General features: G+C 45.5%; 1 protein-coding gene and 1 long non-coding RNA gene across 3 annotated transcripts; both read right to left on the reverse strand.

Moving 5' to 3' along the window:
- Nucleotides 1–1,362: 1,362 nt before the first annotated feature.
- Nucleotides 1,363–10,696, reverse strand: dok1a (docking protein 1a). Of its 2 annotated transcripts, none has more exons than XM_082535632.1 (7): nt 10,568–10,696; nt 9,265–9,343; nt 4,604–4,719; nt 4,420–4,530; nt 4,248–4,317; nt 3,688–3,809; nt 1,363–2,749 (listed from the first exon to the last, which is right to left on the reverse strand). In XM_082535632.1, exons 1-7 carry the CDS (start codon nt 10,622–10,624, stop codon nt 1,904–1,906), a joined length of 1,401 nt encoding a protein of 466 aa, XP_082391758.1. In that variant the 5' UTR covers nt 10,625–10,696; the 3' UTR covers nt 1,363–1,903. The 2 variants fall into 2 exon arrangements, with proteins under 2 accessions (XP_082391758.1, XP_082391757.1); XM_082535631.1 differs by having other exon boundaries at nt 3,637–3,809.
- Nucleotides 10,697–12,459: 1,763 nt separating this feature from the next.
- On the reverse strand, nt 12,460–13,003 carry LOC309708019. The gene is made up of 2 exons (XR_014277154.1): nt 12,725–13,003; nt 12,460–12,634 (listed from the first exon to the last, which is right to left on the reverse strand). It is a non-coding gene; the product is annotated as an uncharacterized lncRNA (long non-coding RNA).
- Nucleotides 13,004–23,998: the final 10,995 nt, after the last annotated feature.

Consider the following 23,998-nt stretch of genomic DNA (forward strand, 5'->3'; position numbering starts at 1 on the left):
TTAGGCGCCTCCACCGCCACATATGAAGCTGTGTTGTGAATCTTTTTCTATTAACTGAGTCAAAGAAAAGTCATTTAAAAGCAAAACATTTTATCCACAAAGGTTTTGTTTCACTGTTTAACCATAAATTAAGTCTACAGTTCATGTTGGAGTGTTGGAAAGTCCAGCAGTGCCGCCTTGTGGTAAAGAAGTGAAGTACATGTCTAAGCACGTCATGTGATGGCTTCCTGTTTTATCTGTGCGTGATGCACATCCCCCCCTGCTGGTCAAAGTTCATCAGTGCATCAGGCTGTCTCCACCCTCCCATCCTCACGCTTCTGGTTTTGTTGCTTTAGGTTGTTACGTCGATTAAATTTAAAGGAAATAAATGAATGTATAACGTGTGACTTAAATGAAATCAGAATCATAATATTTTATTAATCCGCAAAGAATTTTGTGATCACAGTCACAACAACAAACACAGTAACACACTGAACTAATTAAATAATACAGTATATTACAAAGTTTACAATATACAAGAAATATTTCTAATATGTACAAATATGTTAGTTATAAACATCCAGATTATTACAGAGAAACTTTGTTATTTCCACTGTGGAGGACGTGCTGCAGGCTGCAACTCCTGCACTGTGTGCTGTGCATTAGATGGAGGAGTTGTGCAGGAATGATTTCCTGTGTCGTTCAGTGGTGCATTATGGGTAATCTCAGTCTCTCACTGAGCGTGCACCTGTGATTGCCCAGCATGTTACAGAGTGGGTGTTATCCATCATTGTCCTCATCTTGGACAACATCCTCCTCTCCAGTGAATGCACTGGAAAAGTAAAAAAACATGACCTCACAGCGCTCGCCGGCTGGTCCAGGTGGACACAGACACGATTGAGCAGGTAGATGATGGCGGGGAACTGAAGGGGATCCTGATCTGATAGGTCAGAGATGGTCCAGGGTGAGTCTTTCCAGGGTCTTTGTGACGTGGGAGGTCAGTGCCACAGGCTGTAATCGTGGGGGCCACTGGGACGCGGTGTCTTTGGTACAGGGACGAGGTGTGAGCACTGGGACCCTCTTCAGACTCAGCACGAACAGTTTATGAAAGACTCCACAAAGCTGGGGGGTCTCGAGGACATGGGGACTCACCCGGTCTGCTGCTTCTCGTTTGTCTCTGAACCTGGTCTTGACTGAAAGTGGCGGGTGGGGGAGGGGCCTCAGGCAGCGGTGCAGTGTGGTAAATATTTACTCTGATTCATCAGGTGTTTGAACACGACGCCAACACTCCACCTTTCCCGATTGCTTATGTGAATAAACATCTTCTGTTCTTATATGTGTATTAGTGTTAAAAACACCAGGATTGACTCAGTGGAGCAAAAGTGTCATATATTTGTTTTATTTAAAGCACAATATTAGAATAAAGCACAATAACACTTACGGTAACAGATGATGGCGATACCTGTCATAGCTCCTATATTTACACAGAAACACAGTAAGGCCCACGTATGTAACATGACTCAGGGACATTTTTGCAGCATACATTTGTGCATCGTAACCAAACAAGCGTGTTTACAGTTTTATATGTAAAAATCGTGTATGAGAAGTTTTCTATGTGGAAAAATCAGTCAGAGTATGAATTTGCAACACGGGCGTGCTAAACTTATAAAAATGCAGATAAACAGATACATTAACATAAATCACATTCATGCAGGTTTATTTATTTACCTGTCTTAATGATTAAATATTCATATTTTAGGAAGCAAGCAAGAAGTTTCTCAAACATCTGATCCCTGACCTTTCAAAACCGGCAGTTCCTCCGACGTCCAGCCTACATCGCCTGAGCTGCGGTAACACGAGTTTTCAAACAATTTTACTATGAAGAATGTCAATGATGGTTTCAGATGTTTTCTAAACACCAGAGTTAAATGATGCCCAGGTTTTCATAGATTACATCATCAAGCGGACAATCCGAGGCTTTTGTTGTGCTCCTGTTGGCGATAGGAGACGAGGAGGAGGGGGTGCTGTCATTGGATGACGAGGGGCTAGACGACGGTGCTTTCTTACAGACATGAGCGTAAAGATGAGCGAAGGGGTCGGCCTTGGCTTCGCTTTTCAGAGACACTTCGCTCCGTCTGCCGGGTTGGGCGTAGACCGCGTCACCCTCTGCTGAAACCTTCGTTTCTTCTTTTTTCTGGAGGACGTTGTCTGTGTTCTGGTGATGGCCGACCTTGTCGTACACCTCCGAGTAGACCGAATCCGGGTCGTCTGCGCGAGGGGGGGGATGCGGAGCGGCACATGGGGGTTTGAGAGGAAGAACGCTCGCAGGGTCGATATACGTGGCTCTGACAGGCGGGGGTTTTGTTACAGGCCGGATGCAATCAGTCGGATTAGCGTATATGGCCTCTGACTGGTCTCCATGGTTACCTGCAGAGGAGCCAGCAGGGACCAGTGGGAGTGGCATGAGGGTGATAGGAGGCGGGTGATCTTCCCGAGCATGTGCGCTCTCTTCTCTGCTCTCCTCTGTCCTCAGCTTGTTCTCCAGGATGGCGGCCATGTTGGTCATATCGGGGACTTTGGGGAGGGGCGAATGAGTCTGTATGTTGGTTACCGCAACCTTCTCTCCCTCTGGGTTTTGGTTGGTCGATGAAGTCTTCAGTTTGATGGTGCTCTGAATCAGGGCGAATATCTTCTCAGCCTGCGGCGTCTCAAAGATGAACGCTCCAGGACCGGAGTCGCAGCGCCGCCCGGCTTCGATGGTTAGGGTCAGCTGGGAGGAGGAGAGAAAATAAACGTCTTACACTTGTGAGGCTTCAGTTTCACTTAAAGCTTCCATCATGAACTGAACTTTAACAAGAATGTGAAAGAATTTCAGGTGAAAACATCAGAGCAAGAGAGCCAGACTTTTCGGTAACACCGTTTTGCACCACATGATGGCGCAGCAAGCTAATCCAGCACCCAGCAGGGGAGGAAGAGCTGGTACCCACACGCATGTGGAGGCGAGATATGGCTGAAGAATTATCACCAAACACAACCACATTTGATCATTTTATATAAATGATAAAAGTGAAACACGGGCAAACGTAAGCACGGTTCCTGGAGAGTGCTAACACTTTTGCTCTTTTTCTGTTCAGGCGCACGCCTGCAGACGATATCGAGCCACCAGTAAAGCTGACGGATTCAGAGCTCCATAAAAAAGCTCCAAAACCTCCCTGCTGTCGGGCTTGAGTCCTGATCTCAGGCTAAACACTGACTTTTCCTGCTTCTCCTTACAGTCTGATAAAATGGCGCCCCCATGTGGTGAAAGATGTAATAACAACATGCAACAGGTGATACAAAAAGCACCTTTACATTGTGACCATGAGCGCTTTTACTAGTCCCCCCTAAGGACCCCAAAGCACTTTACACACCCAGTCATCCACCCATTCACACACTGGTGGAGGCAGCTACAGTTGTAGCCACAGCTGCCCTGGGGCAGACTGACAGAAGCCAGGCTGCCATATCGCGCCATTGGCCCTTCTGGCCAACACCAGTAGGCGGTGGGTGAAGTGTCTTGCCCAAGGACACAACGACCGAGACTGTCCAAGCCGGGGCTCGAACCGGCGACCTTCCGATTACAAGGCGAACTCCCAACTCTTGAGCCACGATCGCCCCCACCTTATCATTCCCGTATCGCCTCAGGAGTTCGTACGGCCACTCGTGAACAACCTTCTTCTTCTGGGTTTCTTTCAGAAGCAGCGCCTCCCGTCCCACCTGCAGCCAGTACGCCCCCTGCAGGCCGCAGCGGGTCGCTGCCTCCGTCCTCTGAATCGCCACCCAGAACTCAGAGGCTGTAAACAGGGAGGAGAGTCTGTCATTCATTACTATGCAAATAAAGCGAAGCAGAACACTGATGTGATAATTTTAACACAGTTTAAATACATGCAGTTAATAAATACTGACAGCATGAGCAAAAAGTGTGAGGCTCGGCTTCTCTGTGCTCCTTTAAGGATGTTTCTGAACACTACGTCAGAGTGCATGTTGAATGTTAGGAAGGTTATTACGGTCCACTTTTACTGAGCAGCCAGAGAGAGCTGAATATTACATTTCTGCAGTATCGTGTACATCCCTGTAGCTCACTGTTTGCTCAGCGTGTGTCAAATTTTCCCAGACTCACGTTTATGTGAACGTATCAAAACTAGGGGATGCAATAACTGCTCGTCCTGTTCCATGGGGGGCGCTCTTAACCGGAATTGAGTATTTGGAGAAGACAAAAGCAAAGAATTTACCTTCTTCTACTGAGACGTATATCTGGTTCTCCTCCATTTGGGGCTGATTGGAGCGTGGACGGCCTCCTTTCTGAGAGAGCGAATGAAGCAAGCTTAAATAATTAGCTGTGAAATCATGAAGCTGCACATTTGTGTGAAACGTAAAGAGAAGGAACATTTGTGTCCTTCACACCTGAAACGTGCTTTGGCACAGTTTGTCCACCCAGTCGGCACAGTCGTCTCTGAGTGCGGCGAACACCATGGTCCTGTCCTGAGTCTCCACGCAGAACGCCCACATGTTCTCCTGCAGACACAAACCAGCTTTAAGCGTCTTTTCGACTTTTGACGACTGGAAACGTGAGAGTATGACGGCTCACCATGGGGCAGGCCTCAGCGTTCGGGGGGAGTCTGAGGACGCTGATCAACTCAGACAGTCGGACCACCTTCACCCTCCGGTCCCCGTGTTTTCTGACCCCAGTGGCGAGATCGCCCCCTGCAGGATGCACCGTGCACAAACAGGCAGAGCGTTACAGCTGAGTCGGCGGCGAACGCCTGACAGACATAAATCACGCGGCCTGTACGGCTTCCTCTCAAACCAGAGCGACTCAAACAATAAGCTTCGTGCGCACTCTGCACTGCGGCCGTTTCCACCCGACGAGTCTTTGCTCAGAGCGCACGATTCTTCTCCGGGTGGAGAAACGTGAGGCGACATGTTTGCCTGAATGTCAAACAGCCGCAGGCGATACTTCCACTCGCAGGTGTGGGAGTGTTTGTGGCTGAGCTCTGGTTTAAGTAAGATTCAAATGTGTGTGTGAGTGAGCTGAACACCAATATTACTCGTCACAAGGAAAAGGCAGAGTGATATTTAAAGATGAATCTGTTTGTAAAGACAGGATTAAGCACTGAATCATCCTGTCATACTCACTCTCACGCAGACCTGCGAGCCACAAGCTCGACCTGCGTTAGCCTGCAGACTCGTGTTTATCTGACTCATAATTTAAGGGATAAACATCCTGTTTTATCCACGAAGCTCTGAGACCAGTGACAGACACGATAAAGTCATCATGTAACTCCTGTACTCAAAATCATTTTTCAAATCAAAGAAGTCGCCCCCTGCTGGCAAAGAATGAAGGTTTATGTCACTTGTCAGATCGGAGTACATTCATCTTTTATAGATACATTTTGCTGTGAATCGGTTCATCCATCGAGCTTTGGGTCATGGGGGCAGCAGACACCCAGACCCCCCCCCCCCGTCCATCCACCTCTTCCTAACTAATCAAGAGGGACTCCAAGCATTCCCAAGCCAGCTGAGATATAACCTCAAGGTCAGTCCAGGGTCTGCCTCCGTGCTTCCTCCCAGTATCCCAGCAGGCATCCAAGCATCCGCCACCATCTTCTTTTGATGTGGAGGAGTAGCAGCTGTACTCCAAGCTCCTCCTTTCATCTTTCAGAGGAAGATCATTTCCACATTATCAGTAACTACCCAGAGCAGAAGGTGACTGTAGATCATCAGTAAAGCTTCACTTTTACACTCAGGGCTCTCGGTTCGGCGTTCGCACCAGTCCATCTGTTGATCTCGTGCTCTGCTCTTCCATCATGTGTGAAAAGACCTCGAGGTGCTTCAAATCTTCTACTCGAGGCAGCGACTCATCCCGGATCAGAGCGGGCACACCATCCATTTCCAGCTGAGGACCATGGCCTTGGAGCTGCTGATTCTCGTTCCTGCACACTGCACTCATGATTTAAAGAACCTCGTCTTCTCTTAATAGCAAAGCTGAAATCCTCAGGCCACCGAAGCTGAAGAACAGAAAGTGAAGAATGTTTCAAAAGCAGGCTTGAAAAAACCCAAACTGGCATCCCAGTTCCAGAAATTGGAGTATTTGGAGCACAGAAGGAGACCTGGCAACACGGCATGTATGCTGTCAGCAGAACCTCTGGAAGGTGGAGGTGCTTTGCAGCTCGCACATGGATGTTTCCGATGATTTTCCCGGACTGAACTATATATTTTAGCAGTGATGTCGTCCCTCTGTCTTTGAGGCCTCTATGCAGATGACAACAACACTGCAGACCTTCTCTAAACTCCAGCTAACGTCAGACATCCAGTTTGACTGAGCAGGGAAGAAGCAGGAGAGAGGTGTCGAAGTGAAAACTACGTTTCTCCCTCCAAGTGAGAAAACACTTGATTCATGCAACTTTTTGACCTTTATTGGATTACAGTGACCTGCTTTTTATGAACGCACCTGCCCGCTACCTAAAGAGGTTGGATACTGTCCACCATTGTGCTTTATGTTTTATTACTGGAACGAGAGAATAACTCAGCGTGATTGTTTTTAACATCGCTCTAAATTTGATCTGTTATTTTATATTTTTCACATGTTTGTACAGGATATTGTATTTGTTTAAAATGTTATTTACTTGAGAAGTTCGGCCATCCGGGAGGGGCTCAGAGTAGAGCCGCTGCTGCTCCACATCGAAAGGAGCCAACTGAGGTGGTTCGGGCATCTGACAAGGATGCCCCCTGGGGTCTCCTGGGTGAGGTGTTCCAGGCATGTCCCACCGGAGGAGGCCCCGGGGCAGACCCAGGACACCCTGGAGAGATTATATTTCCCCAGATAAGCTGGAGGAGGTGTCTGGGAGAGGGAGGTCTGGGCTTCTCTGCTTAGGCTGCTGCCCCCGCGACCCGGCCCGGATAAAGCGGAAGAAGATGGATGGATGTTATATACTTATGTGGTACGTGTATTTTGACTTTTGTTGCTATGATACCAGGTCTCTCTTGGAAATGAGATTTTTTACCAGGATAAATAAAGGACTAATAAGAAGAAGAAGAACTCCAGATAAATAATTTCCTGTTAGTGTAGCTTTATTCGTGCTTTCTTTCTGGAGCTCAAACACACTGACTGCATAGAAACTTCAAACTTCTCTTATTTTTACTCCACTTGTGTATTTGTGAGCAAAAGTCAGCGAACCTGTGCAACCTCAAACATTCCTGTGTGCACACACCTGCAAAGCAAACAGCAAAACTCGGTTACACGCTGGACTTTGGACACTGGATCAATGCTTGAGTCAATGTTTAACCTCAGTTTGGTTGAAGTGTGCTTGGCGTGTATTGAGACTTGCTGATTATTACAAAATTAGGTGACGTCTGATGTGTTTGCAGCAGATTCTGCAGAACATCTGAACTCTTGGTCCAGACGAGTGCAGGAGCTGCTCCCCCAGGCCTCTGGTCCCCCTCTAAGTACTCCTGAAAGTATATTTACTTTTACTACTTCCTTTGTAACATCAGTACTCTTGCACTGCTGATTCTACTGCATCTCCCTCACAGCTGAACGTAATTTGCTAAAAGTGGCATCAGGATGAATCTGAGATGAGTTTCAGTCGACCAGACGTCACCATGCAAAAACCCGACCGAACACTAGGGGTCAGTATTGTCGCACATGTGGCAGCAGTGAGGATTGTTAGCTGGTGTATCTGCAGATGACAGAGAGATTACTGTTCTCATCCCCAGATTCAGTTCAATTCAGTTTCATTTATACAGCGCCAAATCACAGCAACAGTCGTGTCAAGACGCTTTATGATCTTTATCATCACTCATGAATCTCTGCAGGTGAGAGGCGAGGAGCATCTTTGTTAGCATTAAAGCTGTGAAGCATCCCTGCATGTATTTGTGTGCAGGTCACAGAGAAAGGACTGAAGGAAGCACTGAGGTTCTGTGACGAGCAGCTCTCACCGTGTCGGACACTTTCTGGCCTCTGCGTTGATCGCACCTTTTAAAGACCACTGCTGGCAGCCGTTTCTCTGCTTCGGCCCGGTCCTCGTTCACAAACTCTTCTCTGATGTTCGTGTGTCGTCCACGTAAAACGTGCATGTCATGTGTTCACTGTGCAGATGCTGCCGCTGAGCTTACATAACATCGCCCTCATCCCGGGCTCTGTTAAAGCGTCAGATCCGGTGCTCGTGTTCAGCGGCTGATGCTCGGCCCGCCGCTGCATGCATGACATGCGTTCAGCACCACCAGCATCCCTAACATGACACGATTCCCCGCCTTTTCGTGCTCGTGTGGTTTTATTTTTAGCTCCCCAGGAACTGATATGAAGCCGGCTTTCAGTGCTGAGCGTCTCCACTGAACACGAAAGCTGAGTTTAACTTAAAGACATGAAAGAAATATTTAATTAGTTATGTTTTTCTGTTTAAGCTGAATATTTTGGACAGTGCAGACGTCCCACAGGGGTAAAGTAAAGAAAAGGTCTGGAGAATCACAACATCAGAGGATGATTGAGAGTTTTTCTTTATAATCTGCACTTTGTGTCTGTAAATAGAGCATCAACATCAAAGCTGCAGTTCCAGAAGTGAGTCCATGTTTGCACGTGCAGGATTAGAGCCACTGCTGCGATCATTGCTTTCTTATGTAATCAGGATTATGACCAACCAATACAGTGGTTCGTAAAATCTGTCTCCACCGCCTGTTCAAAGGTGTATTCCAGCTACCGACAGGTGACAAATGAAAGGATGAACCCCTGTTTCCTATCTGGAAGCATCAGTCTGTTGTTGAATGTGAATGCCACTAACTGGCTCTGCTGATTGAATCAGCGCCATGTTGTTCCTCCAAAACTTACGTGCACGGATCTGCATGTAAATGTTACCTGAGGTGGAGCTCGGCAGGCGCGTGCGGGGGGGCTTGAGCACCTGCCCCTTCAAACATCTCTGCACGGCCCTGGAGCTCCCCACAGCGTTTCATTGACCTGATTAAACTGTGAAAATCTGACATTTAGTGTCACGTATTAAATATCACCTCAAATATCAAAATGGAACAGGATAAAACCTGAGACGTGATCGTGATGTGACGGATAATCCAGGGAGATGACACAGAGCTGCTCCAGCACCTGCTCCCCCAGTCTGGGTTCAGCTGGACTGGAAATAAACTGGGCTTGGTGTGAAATCAGTGAGCTTCAGTCTTATTTTACTGATGTGAGCGCTCAGTAACTAATAAGAAACTATCACTGTTATTTTCATCATTCACATAACGAGTGGAGCTGTTTACCTCCCATATCCTGGATCTCCAGTCGGCCCACTCCACTGCTGCTGGGGGGCGTCAGAGACAACCACACCGGCTTCCATTTCTGAGGACAAAGAGAGATGTGAGCGCCGTGCTGCGTACAAACAGGACACGCCACATGAGAATTTATCAAAGGAAAACAAGGCTGTGGCTACGGAGGGCCCAGAGTGTCAAATGAAATGAATAAATATGTATCAATAAATTATTTAAAATATTCAAACATTTCATTGTTTTACAGTTTAATTAATTATTGCATCGTTATGTGCAGCAGCTCATCTTGAAGTCATTTACACCAGTCACTGTAACTGCAGGTCATGGCGCATCGATCCCAGATCACGATGCAACAAAACCTCACAGACAGCCGTTTCCATGGCAACATGGACACTGCAGGGATAAAACAACAAAGCAGGGCTGATGTCTCAGTCTGAGCTGTCCTCCTGTCCTCATGAGCCCACACTCCTGACTCTACCTGCCAAGTTCAAAGCTGAGAAGTACAAACTCTGTGTTCTTGACTGGTTTTTAGATCAGGGTTAGCCCCGCCCCCTGACTTTGATGGGTGAAACCGTGAAATAATGAGTTAAATAGTGAAATACTTACACATGCTTTAAATATTAAATTAGATTTTTTACAGAATAATTGTTCACTGGATTCATTCAAACATGTGTTTCACTTTGGGCACTCTTGGTCCTCCGTAGAACTCCTCCACCTTCTGCCTCGATGGCGTCAGCCTGAGCCTTTCCTTTATGAACGCCATGCATCAGAGAGGTCACGTCCGGCGTGTCCTACATGAGTACGGACCCTGCGCTCACCTATGATCTCAGTCCTTTCACAATAAAAGCAGGAACGCGTTACTACAGGTAAACGTTTGGCAGCTCGCCCTTCAGTAAAATGATCGTCTGTGGTTTTTCCATTTTTCAGTCACAGTTTCGGGTTGGTGTTGTGGGTGTGCTCGTGGCGTAAAGGAGTCGTGAGCTCACACGGCGTGTGTGTGTACTTTGTGTTGTGCTGGAATGTGAAGCTGTGTTTCAACATGTTGGTTCAAACTCCCCGAGCCACAGAAACACTGAGATCCCATCTTCGGTTTTTCCCTTTTCTCAGCCGTCAAATCAAAATGAAGTGTGACAAAATGTTGATCTTCCTCCCGTTTTAGTTAGTTATCTACAGAAATGTCCGTTTCTCGTCGTTACTACAGTCATAAAAGAATCAAAAACACAGCTTCCTCCCCACTTTGTCAGCTCTTGAACGCTCACAGCGACGCAGAAACAGCAGGAATGAAAGCTGTACTTACTTTTCCAGGTTTGTGGGGTTGCAGGTAAACTTTCCCTGATTTGGTCTGAGCGTCCATCAAAGAAGCAGCAGCACTTCAGCCGAACACCAACGAGTGAGAGAGTTTCTCCTGTGAACAGTCGGGACGGGGTGTGGCCAAAATGATGCACTGTTGAAATATGATCCTCACATGAAACTCACACACACACACACACACACACACACTCACACACACACACACACTCACACACACACTCACTCACACACACACACACACACACACAGACACTCACAGACACACACTCACAGACACACACTCACACACACTCACAGACACACACTCACAGACACACACTCACACACACTCACAGACACTCACAGACACACACTCACACACACTCACAGACACACACTCACACACACTCACAGACACTCACAGACACACACTCACACACACACTCACAGACACACACTCACACACATCAACAGACACACACTCACAGACACTCACAGACACACACTCACAGACACTCACACACACTCACAGACACTCACAGACACACACTCACACACACTCACAGACACACACTCACAGACACACTCACACACACACTCACAGACACACTCAGACACACTGTGGGGATTCAGCACCAGTCAGGACCTTGCAGTAATATAAACTTCCTGTCACGCTGCTGTGGAACATGAAGGATCCAGGATGACTCCGGGTTATGAAACAGTCAGCAGCAAAGGTCACTGCTGAATATAATCAGGACCAAACCTGCTGCTACATCCTTCTGAGGAGGAAGCCTCAATATTCAATTTCAATTCAATTCAATTCATCTTTATTTATATAGCGCCAAATCACAACAAAAGTCGCCTCAAGGCGATATATATTTTCTTATGTGAATGAATTTATTCTAAACCTCCTGTAATAAATGAACAATTCAGTTTATTTGTATGGCAGCGAATCACAACAACGCCCGCCTCAGGGTGCTTTATATTGTAAGGTGAAGACCCTACAGTAGAAAAGCCAACAGCTTTCTGCTGCGACCGGTTGGTGTGAGGGCCAGACTGGAAGACAGCCACTGACAAAGACGCAAAGACATCGTGGGCTGATTCACCACCGAGCGGGCGACAGCTCCTCCTTTAGCTCCCAGAGCCGATTGGCAAGAAGGAGACTCTGCCAACAGGTGGAGCACCCGCCCACAACTCCACCTGACAGCAGAAAAAGAGTCTTCACACGTAGGACACAAATGGAAGACAAAATATAGAAATAGTGTCAAATAAAATAATTTTAATTGCAGGGACATCGGTTGACTGGTTACAGTAAAGTAGGCATTATGTAGCAGATTTATTTGACTGTGGGACCAAATGTTTTCTAAGCTTTGATAAAATTGTGGAGTTATATAAGTTGCAGCGTAACCAATTCTGGAGATATGTCCAAATACATAGTTCATTATCGAAGTGGCTGCAAACCCCCTTGAGTTGTCCTGTGGGCGGCCCTGTGGAAGTCCTGCTCTCAAAATCACCCTTGGGTAAAGGCATCACCACTAAGATTTATCATTTATTGCAAGAACGGTCAGCTCACCCTCTCCTGAAAGTTAAGGGCTACTGGGCCCAGGACGTGGCATTGGACATATCTTCAGTTGAACGGGATTCATGTTTTCAAAATGTTAATACTACGTATAAAGAAACAGGCAGCAGATTTATTCAACTTAAGATAGTCCATAGGTGGCATCGAACACCACAACAGTTGTATAAATGGAACCTGGCCTCTACGGACGAATGTTGGAGATGTGATGGTCAAAACGCTTCGATCTTACGTATCTTATGGAGATGTTCGGCACTTCGGTGTCACGGTCTGGCTGGCAGACCGTGGGGATGTGGGGAAGGAGGAGGACCCAGGCGCGGTGCTCTATGTATAAACAGTGTGTTTATTTACAGAGTGGAACAAAAACAACAATAAATCCCCGTGTTCTCCCAGACTCCCGTGTCGTGTCTCTGCGTGAATAGTTCGTGTCTCTGTGCTCTCCGCTCCCGTGTCAGCACCCCCCGGTGCTCGCTGCTCTTCGTGCCTTCCACGCTCCTCCTGCGGGAAACAATAGACGCAGCCGTCAGGACACAAATAACCGCGGGCATACACTTACACACATTAACTCAATTCAATGGGACGACTAACGTGGAGTCTCAAGGAAATGATCCCGCGTCGGTGGGAGCTCCAACTCTCTCCTAAGTAGCTCCCCCGACGAGGCCTGATCAGCAGCAGGTGTGTGGCTTCGGGTGTGGCCAGTCCCCTTGCAGGGCCACACCCTCCAGGCCTGACGCCGCCTATAAACAAGTGCTCAGCCACCCACACACACATATACACAAGCACAGGGAAGGGGGAGCAACACCAAAATACACAACAATAATAATAATAATAATATAATACATGACTGCTCAGGGATCCTGGGTCGCCCAGTCCCAGGACCCTGACATTCGGGATTGATGGGAAAACATGATGGAGGTAATTTTCAGTGTTTTGAAAAGGAGATTTGGTATCTCACCAAAACTGTCCATACTTGGTATAACCACAGAACTTTCTGATGGAGATTTTTCCAGTTATACAAAAAGATGGATTATTCTGGCTCTACGGCCAAACGGGTGCTGCTAAGACATTGGTGGAAAAAGAGCCCCCCTCCCTATGAAGAGTGGCTAAAGACAATGGCTCAGTTACGAAAAAGTGACTCGTGGTTTATTGGACAAATTGCATCAATATGATTGTATTTGGTCCCCGTTTACAAGCTGGCTGTCTGTAACTTGAAGATTGGTGTGTGAAGAAAGAATAGGATGACTTCCCTTTGTTTTTGTTTTTGTTGTTGTTGATTTTGTTCATTTTTTAAATTATTTATTTATGTATTTATCCTTAAGTTCTGTTATTAAAGTATAAAGTGAAATAAATAAAAATTGTTGATGATACAGAAATAGTGTCAAACAAAGGCAGCAGGTAAACTGAAGGGAATGAGAGAAGTTTCATGTTGAAGCATCAGAAGGACTGAACGCAACGCGAGGAGACGGACGATGTAGGAGGAGCTGGAGACAGAGGTGTGTAAGAGTTACGCTTAGTCAGGAGTGTTTTTAAATTGTCTGTGGGTGCAAAGGGTTGTCTGTAGCTCTGTGACAGACTGGTGACCAGGCCACAGTGTACCTAACACGCTCCAGTAACTCTGCATATAAGAAGATGGGTGGAGTATAAAGTGAAGGGCAGGACTTCTGTACTTCTTTCTTTGTTTTATTCTTAAGTGATTAAAAAAGTAAACAGACTTCAAACAAACTGTAACACTTGTTTGTGGGATGGGAACCTCACATCTGTAAGTGGGACACTCGTACCGTAGCACCCTGAAGGATTGATGTAGGCACGATGTAGAATTATAAAACACGGTTTATTCTGGTCTTGACAACCTGTGAGAAAACAATAAAACAAAAACATCACATCAAAATCTGCTCTTGTACTTAGTATCAATCAATCAAAAGTCCTTAATTACAGAAAAACAACATTTCAAATACACAAAGCTCGTGAGCTGACATCCATGATGGCCTTCTTCTCACTTATCTCTCTTTGAGCGATGTTTTCTCCATGTGTGACGCTGCCCGCGAGCTGCAGCATGCTTGTAACATGTATTCCACTACAGATTACAGATTACATGCCCCAAAATGTATTCTGTAACGTATTCCGTTACTTTACTCAATACTTTGGATTACTTAATATATTATCATGCTGTTTACAACTACATGGATGTGATTTATTACTATTACTGAAGGTTACTCTCCACACCAACACCAACCAGATGTTTAAATCTTAATATAAATGAGTAACAGCAGGTGGACATTAGGTAAGGCTGCACTTTTTGCAGCGATCTCATAAACTATTATTATTATATTTACATGCTTCCAGCTCCCGTTTCTGCTCGGTCACAGCTCCTACTTTTGCTTTTTCTCCCTCCCTCGCTCACAGACACATCACGGGTACAGCCCATGAGGCTGCATGCTTTAGGGCGATGCCAGTAACAAATAATTTTTAAAAATATTTCTTCACGTCATTATACGGGCAGCAAGTAGAGATGACATGGGCTGCAAGATAGAGACACAGACATTAGAGCCTCTTAATGCGTGTTTTGTTTGGGTTTCCACCAGAGACCGGTCCGATATCAGTATCGGACCGATACCGATACTGATTTCGGTGAGAAGTAAAAAATGTAATTTGATCCATTAAATATCACAAAAGCACCTCACAAAACTACGACATGGCGTAACTCAGCTCATAACCTTAGCACGGCGGCTGTGGCGTGAGAGACCTGTCAGCGGTGTGGTTGATACGGAGCCCCTCGGATGACTTGGTCCAAAAAATAAATAAATTGTGGCCACAAAATACTATTTCGTGGGCACGAAATGACCACCGCACCGATAACCATGATCCTTCAGGCCCTTGCAGTTGGTTGACAATAAAATCTATCCCAGCATCCAGGTCGCACGTTATCTATTTTGTGGCCACAAATGCGTAATTCGTTGCCATGTTAGATCCAATTTGTGCCCACAAATTAGCATTTCGTGTGCATGTTATACCTGTTTCGTAATATTTATACATTATATATATATATTATTTATACCTATTTCGTGCCCACGAAGTAGTCTCATTATCTATCAATCTTATCAACAGTACATTTGCATAATGACTGAAACCAGCCTGCTGAAGGAACAATGGGCTGGAGGTCAGTTCCTTAATCTTAATTTACAAAGCCCACTGATTAATGGCCATGAGTGGCATTCACAGACAGTTGGGGAATGGCTGCAATCACAGCATTGTAAGATGGCGAAAGATGTACCCTTAGGCCCCCTCCTCCATTCATCTCAGCCCACTGTTCCTCAGTGGGCTGGTTTCAGTCATTATGCAAATGTGCTGTTTATAAGATTGAAACCTGCAGTCAGCTGAGACTGAAGACGTCACCTGGATGAGTGACGAAACGTTTCTCCCCCAAAACGCTACGTCCAGAATCAACTTTTGGAGATTTATTTACCTGGATGATTGAGATGCATCAAGAAGATACCAAACGTGTTCTGAGAAATCGTCCTACCCGTATTATAATTTGACGGTGACTTGTGACTAAACCTAACCATAACCTTAAGAAGTATTCCGGATGGGTGAGAGAAAAAGAGGTTAATTCGGCGTTGGTGTTGCACGCATGCGCCGCGTCTGCGCAGAAACATTGGGTAGGATGTTTTTTGAGTTAGGATGGATTCCCAGAACACCGGCATTTAAAATCCGAGAAAGTTCTCCCAGAGAAGTAAAGCAAATGTGCAAGTTCACCTCTGAATGTTTGTAAAGCATTCCCACGTTAAGCTAATAACCCTCTCCTGTTGCTGCTTCAATCATGAAACTGATCAATGATCAGCTGATCGGCTCTCTTGTTTGTTTTTGGCCCACTTTGCACCAGAAAGAGGAAACCAGCGGCTGAACAACAGCAGCACGTTTAAGCTTGATCAGCTGTTGTTAGAATGTATTTATTATTACTTTCTACTCCAGGATCTACACTGGCGGCTGTGGCTACAATGTAGCTGCCATCACCAGTGTGTGAATGTGTGGATGATTGTGTACAGTGTAAAGCGCTTTGGGATCCTTAGGACCAAGTAAAGCGCTTTACAAATACAGACCATTTGCCAGGATCTTTTTCTACAGCTGACGTAACTGTGCAGGGGCGGATCTAGCAAAGTTTAGCCAGGGGGGCCGATAGGGCATGAACAGGAAAAGGGGGCACAAAGACATACGTCTCTTTCTTATTCTCATGTCTGGCTTTTAATAAATAATTATCTGAATCTTACAACCAAAGTTTTATCTGATGTTAAATGTATAAAGTCCATTACTGTATATAGTAACTATTAAGTGTAATATATCCTACTAAGCTATAGTACTTTTTCCTTTGGGACGGTACCATCTGTCATGGTCCTGGGCCACGTTGGCCCAGTATTCTTAGTTTTTGTGTGTTTTGTATTTTGTTCCCTATTTATGCCTTGGTTCCTAGGTTGTTTAGTTAAGATGTTCCTTATTTGGTTACCTGCTGTGTGCCCCTGTGTATCTGTGAGCCCTCGTCTCTCCTTGTGTTTTATTCCATGTTTTCCCAGCCCGTTATGTCTGTGTTCTCCCCGTGCTCTCTCTCCTCCTGTCTGAACCTCCGTGTACTTCCTGTTTTACTTTGACAGTCTCTCGTCAGTATGCGTCATGTTGTGTTCACTCCTGCCCTGTCTCGTTATGGTTATCTGTGTCAGCTGTGTTCACACTTCCCTCGTTAACCCTCTGTGTATTTCTGTCTGCGTCTCCCTCATGCTGTGTGTTTCTACCTGTAGCTCCCTGTGTGTTTTGTTAGAGTCTTTCCAGTTTAGATTTTGTAGAGTTTTTGCCATTTTGAGTTCAGTCCTGTCTCCACTGAGTTTGCGTTTGGGTCCTATTTCCTGCCTGCCACACAGCCTGATCATGACACCATCTGTGCAGTCTGCAGTTCTGTTGAAGAAAGATGTTGAATCTATTGAATTATTGTAGAAAAATTATTGATCTCTGTGCATTTTTTTTTCATGTGTATTAAATTAAAGTTGATTACGTCAATTAAGCATTATGAGGCAGAGGGTGGGGGGTGGTTCCCTAGTTTTTTTTTGTCCGGAGTTGGCGGCCCTATTATTTAGGTTGCTTAATACACTCAATAAAAATATAAACGCAACACCTTTGTTACTGCTCCCATTCCCCATGGGATGGACGTAGAGACCTAAAATTCATTCCAGATACACAATATAACCATCCCTCCCAAACAGTGGTCACAAATCAGTCCAAATGTGTGGTAGTGGGCACATCTGCTATATTGAGATAATCCATCCCACCTCACAGGTGTGCCACATCAGGATGCTGATCTGACATCATGAGTAGTGCACAGGTGTACCTCAGACTGCCCACAACAAAAGGCCACCCTTTGCAGTAACAAAGGTGTTGCGTTTATATTTTTGTTGAGTGTATTTCCACTAAGTGCTCTTTAAAACACCAGAACAGGGAGGATGCTGCAGGTTTAAGTTTATTAGATTGATCAGTTTTGCTGATCTATGAAATATTTTGGGTGCAGTGTGTTTTTGCATACAGGTATAACTGAATAACTTTAGTTTAGTTTGTTAAACTTGAGTATGAACTCATACAAAATGCAGCAAGATATTTAAAAAACCATTTCATTAATTATAAAATACGCTATATCGGATTTATATCGGTATCGGCAGATATCCAAATTTATGATATCGGTATCAGACATAAAAAAGTGGTGTCGTGCCATCTCTAGTTTCCACCGGCGTGTAAGCTAAAACTAGAGAGGGCATAGCCTAACATATGAAACAGGAAAATACCGCTGTGTAATCCCTTTATTTCAACAAAGTAACTGTATTCTGAATACCACCTTTTTAAACGGTAACTGTAACGGAATACAATTACTCATATTTTGTATTCTAAATACGTAACGGTGGTACATGTACTCTGTTACTCCCCAACACTGGCTACCATAAAGTGGCTGGTGGAGACCCAAACTGCAAACAACTGAACCCTCTATACTTCACCACCAGAGGGTGCAAAAGAGCAAAATCTGGACATACAGCTCAACAAACATAAAATGCAAAAGACCATTACACCATCCATCCTCCAGCCCAGCAGGTGGCAGTGCTGCAGCCAAGTGTAGAGGAAGAACAAACTCTACCCTCACTGGCTGCACCTATAACTGTTTGCTCACCTGTTCTGCAGCAGTCTTGGCCCCAGTCGAGTTCTCTGGAGCTTTATGTATTTATTTACGTTATTTCTTTGAGTTTTCACCGTCCAGTGAAATGCTGTTTGTGTGGATACGCTATGTGGGAGTGAATGTGAGTGTCACACAGTGGAAATTTGTATTTATCTTGTATATTGTTTTTATTCTGATTTTTAGTGTTTATTTATGAGTGTTTTATTTGCATGGTTTTATTCTGTTTCTATTGCATGGTTTTTAGTGTTTTATGTGACATGGTTTTTATCCACTGTGGACTGGCTGCACATGGGACAAATTAGCTGATAGGGACCACCTGCTGAGGCAGGGGTGTGTCCAGAGGTGGCCTATCAGCTGTGTAAAGACCTTTTAAAAACAGGCTAGCTGGGCACTGAACGAGAGAGGCCCCAGACTGGAAGGTTAATGCGAGATGGCCAGTGTGATGCGGTGACCAAGTCCTGACCTCATGGAACGGCAACAGTAAGAGACAACGCGTGTGATTGGCAGCAGGGCAGAGGTTTACCTCTGCCTGCATTTGTGAGTAGGGTCTCTACTGTTGTTTACTGGGTGCAGCTGGATTGGGAGAGGGTCACCATGGCCATGAGCCAGGGCCGCTTCTGGGACCATTGTTCTGGCCCCTATTTGTTATGTTGCAGGACACCGACGCAAGGGGAGCTGTGGCGGTGGTCGCATCATGGATTCGGGTGCAGAACGCAAGCCGGGCTGGGAAGTGATGGGCCAGCGGAAGGACAAGAAGATGGGTGGCTCTTTCTTGTCTGCTGAAGACGGGGCTGGCGTGGACTCTGCTCTAAAGGAGGAATTCCTGGCCTGCTGATGGACCCATAATGAACATGTGGCCTAATTATAGCAAGGGGGGGGGGGGGGGGTTTAGTGAATGTAGAAAATGGTAGTTTTACGGGTTTTAGAATTGTTTTTAGTAGAGAGCAAACATTTTATTACGTACATTTTAAGGGTGTTTTATTTGTGCTCCCTGGCCTAGTAATAAACTGTTTCTGATCAGACCTGCTCCCTCTCTGTGCCCGTGGTATCTGACTCGCTTGCTCCCCCTTGTATTTTAAAGAATCTTTCTTTTTAGCGTTACATGAGCGCGAATGGCTGTGTGTCCCTGTGTGTTAGCCCTGCAACAGACTGGCGACCTGTCCTGTCCCCCTTACCCCCCGTGTACCCCGCCTCTTGCCCTTTGATAGCTGGGATAGGCTCCGTGACCCTGAAAAGGATAAGTGGAAGTGAATGGATGGATGTTTCATGAGCCTGACCTGATGTAGGGAGCAGCTTCTGTTTGGAATCAGTCTGAACACCACGAGGAGATTGTTTGATTGAACCCAACTTTGGACTCAGCCTTTACCGATCAGTTCAGTCTGCGAAGTCTGAATCCACTTTGTTTGTGTTTGTGAGGCCGAGGTGAAGGACGACAGCTCAGGGATGTAATAGAATAGAAATGTTTGCGTTCCCACAAACGTTTCTCTGGGGAAATCTGCCACAGTATTGATTCTGCTCGTCCATCCTGACCATCAGCCTTCTCCTGAAACAATCGATTCAGCTCCACCAATTCATTCACTCACTTTATTTATTAAAGATGTGCACACTCAGGGGGCGCGTGGGGGCGGGGCTAACGTTTTAACCTTAATAATATAAAGTGTCCTGAGATGAATGATGTGATAGTTTGACCTGATATCAATAAAACAGAAGTGAATTTATTGACCTGTGCGGGTTACAAATCTGTCCCCACAAGGACGGGCTCCGACCGGTCGATAGCTGCAGATTTAGGGTCACTGTTCAGACCACAAAGGGTAAAAGGTCAACGAGCTGAACTGAACCGTCTAATCAGCCTGTCAGTTTTCTCACTTTAAAGACTCTCACTCTGCAGAGGGCCGATGATGCACGAGGACAGTTTTAAACGATAAATATGCTTGGTTTTAATTTGGACTCCTTCTGTCCTACCAGAGGAATGAAAGCATTGTGTTTCTCCTCTGATCTATCGCTGAGGGTTCTGTTTTTTCATTGTCTCTGGGTACAAACAAATGTCTTGGTTATTTAAATGTTTACTTACATCTACAGCAAAGTCAGAACATGTTCTCATCCCGGGGTGTCAAATAATCCAGTGTTTTCAGATCCCACGTCTCACCATCACACACAGGGTGTTGGCTGGTGTCAGTACCTTAATAGAAACGTGACTGTGCTTTTTCACATGCATGTAAAGTCTGCACACCGGGCTGGATGTGTAGCATTGGTTTATCACTGTCTGCGTTCTTTAGGTACATAAAAAAATAAATTACCTGCGTAGTTTTAGGTCAAGATTGCAGTTTGGGTTAAAAATGTATATAAACTTCATATATTTATATTTACTACTTTCTAAACTGAAGACATCATATATGAAACAACAAACAACACATGGAACTATGTAGCAAAGAAAAAATGATAAATAACTCTAAATATGTCTTTGCTTTGTTGACAGTGCTGCAGACGCTCAGTGAGCTTCATGATGTCATCACCTGCGATGGTTTCCCTTCACAGGTGAGCCTGTCAGGGTTCAGTTGTGGGATTTTGTCCTCTTAATGAGGTTGGGACCATCAGGTGTGCAGAAGTCAGGTTGGTGCACAGCTGACAGCCAGGAGCCCGTCACTGAGATGCACCAGCAGATTTTTAACAAATCCCTATTATTTGACTCCCAGGGAATCAAAATTAACTGACACTCTTTATAAATCAATAATAATAATATCAACTCGTTGATTGACTCGTGGGTGTGTCTCTGTTCTGGTAACAGAGGCTTGAGTTTGACAGCAGACCTTTCTGGCTGTTTGCTCGTTTGGTTTCTGACCAGAGCTGCTGACAAGCTGCCACTAGTTTTGCTTTCACTGCACTGGGATCAGTTACCATCAGCAGCTCGTGTGGAAATGAAGCTAGCAAATAAACAAGCAGCCTGTGATTTACCATCTTAATATAAGTTTCCTCTCACCAACATGTGAGATGTAGGAAGCTTAGAGTGTGATGTGAAAATGAATAGCTCATCACTGAGTACCTTAGCTTAGCTCCAGCAGCGTCTGGTTAAATGCAACAGGCAAAATGAACCAGATGCACCATCAGAATAGCATCTAGGAGAACATCACAACCACATGTTTAGCCACATGTTCTCCTTAAACTGCTGGCTGTCTGAGTGGTGTCCCAGAAACGATGTGGGCTTCATAGATAATTGGCAAACCTTCTGGAGGAAACCTGGTCTTGTTAGGAGAGACGGCATCCATCCCACTTTGGATGGAGCAGCTCTCATTTCTAGAAACATGGACAAATTTATTAAACCCCCCAAAATATGACTACCCAGAGTTGGGACCAGGAAGCAGAGCTGCAGTCTTACACGCCTCTCTGCAGCTTCTCTCCTCCTGCTACCCCCCCAAAAACCCATCTCCATAGAGACTGTGTCAGCTCCCAAACAGACAAAGAACAAACTAAAAACCATCAACAAACAACTTAAACATAAACAATTACAAAGAAAGAACAATACAGTATCCACATCTGAACCAAAGAGTAAAACAGTGAAATGTGGATTATTAAATATTAGGTCTCTCTCCTCCAAGTCTCTGTTAGTACATGACTTAATAATTGATCAACAAATCGATTTACCAGACAGGTAAAGATGCCCATGCATGCAACAAGATATCCAAAGGCTGCCAGCATGCGTAGAAGAAGAAAACAGAGGCAGCTCAAAGTCATGAAATTGTGTTTTCATGTTGTCCAGTTAGTCCTGGAGAAAGATCTTTCCTGGGGCGTGAGGAATCATCGTTGCTGACTTTGTAAGAAACCATATTTTAAATTGTTGTTTGAATTAATATGTTTGTTAGAGATAATTCTTAGGAACTGAAATCCAAATGGCAGAATTGCCAGACAGATGCAAAATCATCCAGACAAATGAATATCTGGTGTCTTTGTCTTAGGCGAGAATATCTCATCCACTGCCTCAGATCTATCTCAGAGCTCCTGGTGCTGCTAACAAACCAGTGAGACCACAGTTACTGTGGGTCATGTGCTCTGTGACCCAGACAGGCTCTTTGCTCATTACCCATAAATCACAGTCCTGCGTTCCTTCTTGGTGAGTCCTGCTCTCCACACAGGATGATTTCCACAGTAAAAATATACAGTTCTAGGACATTCGGGGTGATTTTACTGTGCGGCACACTGACCCCTTTATAATAAATATATCCTGCTTAGCTGCAAAAGTGGATTATCATATACAGAAAGCACATCTGTGAAAGAGTCCTCTTCCTAAGCAGCTCGCTGTGGTTAATTCTTCTCGCCACCCGGAGCTGCCTGATTAGGCCTTAATTCTGTGGGACAGGTCAGCATGGACGGAGCAGTCGCTTAAACCACCGTCACAGGTAGACCAACCAAAGAGGCTCAAAGATACCAGGACACACGCTCCTACTTCTTTGCTTTTAAAAGATGCAGTGAAGAATGTATCTTCTTATCAGTTAATGTCAGAATCAAAATACTTTATTAATCCCAGAGGAAATGATGTGATCGCTGCAGGACAGTAAGAACAGTAACCGCCAAATTAAAGCATCAATTAAATAATACAAAATATATAAACATCCCAGTAGTTACACAAAACTGGACACACAATGTTGAAGATACACATATTCTGGTCTCTCCATCAGGTGATCAGTGATCCAGGGCATCAGAGAGGATCCACCTGCATCGCTGTCACACGGTCGAGCAGGTAGACGATGAGTCTTTCCAGGGTCTTCGTGACGTGGCGAGTCCTCCTGTAACTGTCCTTAGCCTCCCTGATCTTGCCCCTGAACCGTTCTCACCTCCTCTCGGTGGCCCGCTCTGAAAGCCTCTTCTTGTCATTGAGGAGAGCTTTAATGTTCTTGGTCGCCCACTGCTTGTTATTTGGGTAACAATGGACAGTCCAAGCTGGGACAACGGAGCAGAAGGTTATAGTCAGTGAGCCCATAGATGTCCTCACTGTGGGGCCCACAGAGAGCCTGACGATGAAAGCATACTTACACAGCAGGAGCGGATTGAAGAGAAGAGTTTGTCTCCCTTTTCCATAAGTATCGACTCACCGACTTCCGGTTTATGTGACTATGGCGTAGGTCGCACCGAGCGTAGCTCCTGCAGAGTCTAGTTATTATCTAGCATTTCCAGGCACTTTTTGACGGGTTTTTTCTTTTTGTATAGTTCCGAGACAAGACTGTTTTTGCCTTTTGTGTTTACAATGTCGCGTAAGGTTAATAAGAGCGCAAGCACCTCTCAGCCGAACTTGCGGCCTGCTGCTAACACTGCATCCCCGCCTCGCGGTAAAACTTCGCCACGGCCTGGGTCACCCGACACGCCGCTCGTCGATACGGAAAAATTCACGAAGGCTGAACTCCTCTCTGAACTTCGTGAAGAAATTTCATCACTGTTTAAAAAGGAACTGACGGCAGCGTTTGCGGAGAATCTCACGTCTATCAGGTCCGACATACAGCAACTAAAAACGGACCTTTCCTCAGATATAACTACCATGCGGCAGGAATTCGCTGGCCTCAGGAGCACGGTTACGGGGATGGAGCAGTCTCTCTCCACATGCACGGATGATATTGTCCACCTCCAAGCCAAAGTTGATGCGATGTCAAAGGAGTTGGCCAAATTGGAGAATA

This window comes from Aulonocara stuartgranti, assembly GCF_965226115.1.
Source record: "Aulonocara stuartgranti genome assembly, chromosome: 6".
In the NCBI taxonomy this organism is placed as follows: domain Eukaryota; kingdom Metazoa; phylum Chordata; class Actinopteri; order Cichliformes; family Cichlidae; genus Aulonocara; species Aulonocara stuartgranti.

Bases quoted from the DNA above. Each gene is read 5' to 3' on its own strand.
- dok1a (XM_082535631.1), bottom strand. From the start codon at position 10,624: ATGGACGCTCAGACCAAATCAGGGAAAGTTTACCTGCAACCCCACAAA. The intron at 4,531-4,603 runs GTGAGCCGTCAT...TTGTGTCTGCAG, and splicing joins ACGCTGAGGCCTGCCCCATG to GAGAACATGTGGGCGTTCTG. The intron at 2,750-3,636 runs GTGGGGGCGATC...TCCTCCTCCCAG, and splicing joins GGCGATACGGGAATGATAAG to CTGACCCTAACCATCGAAGC.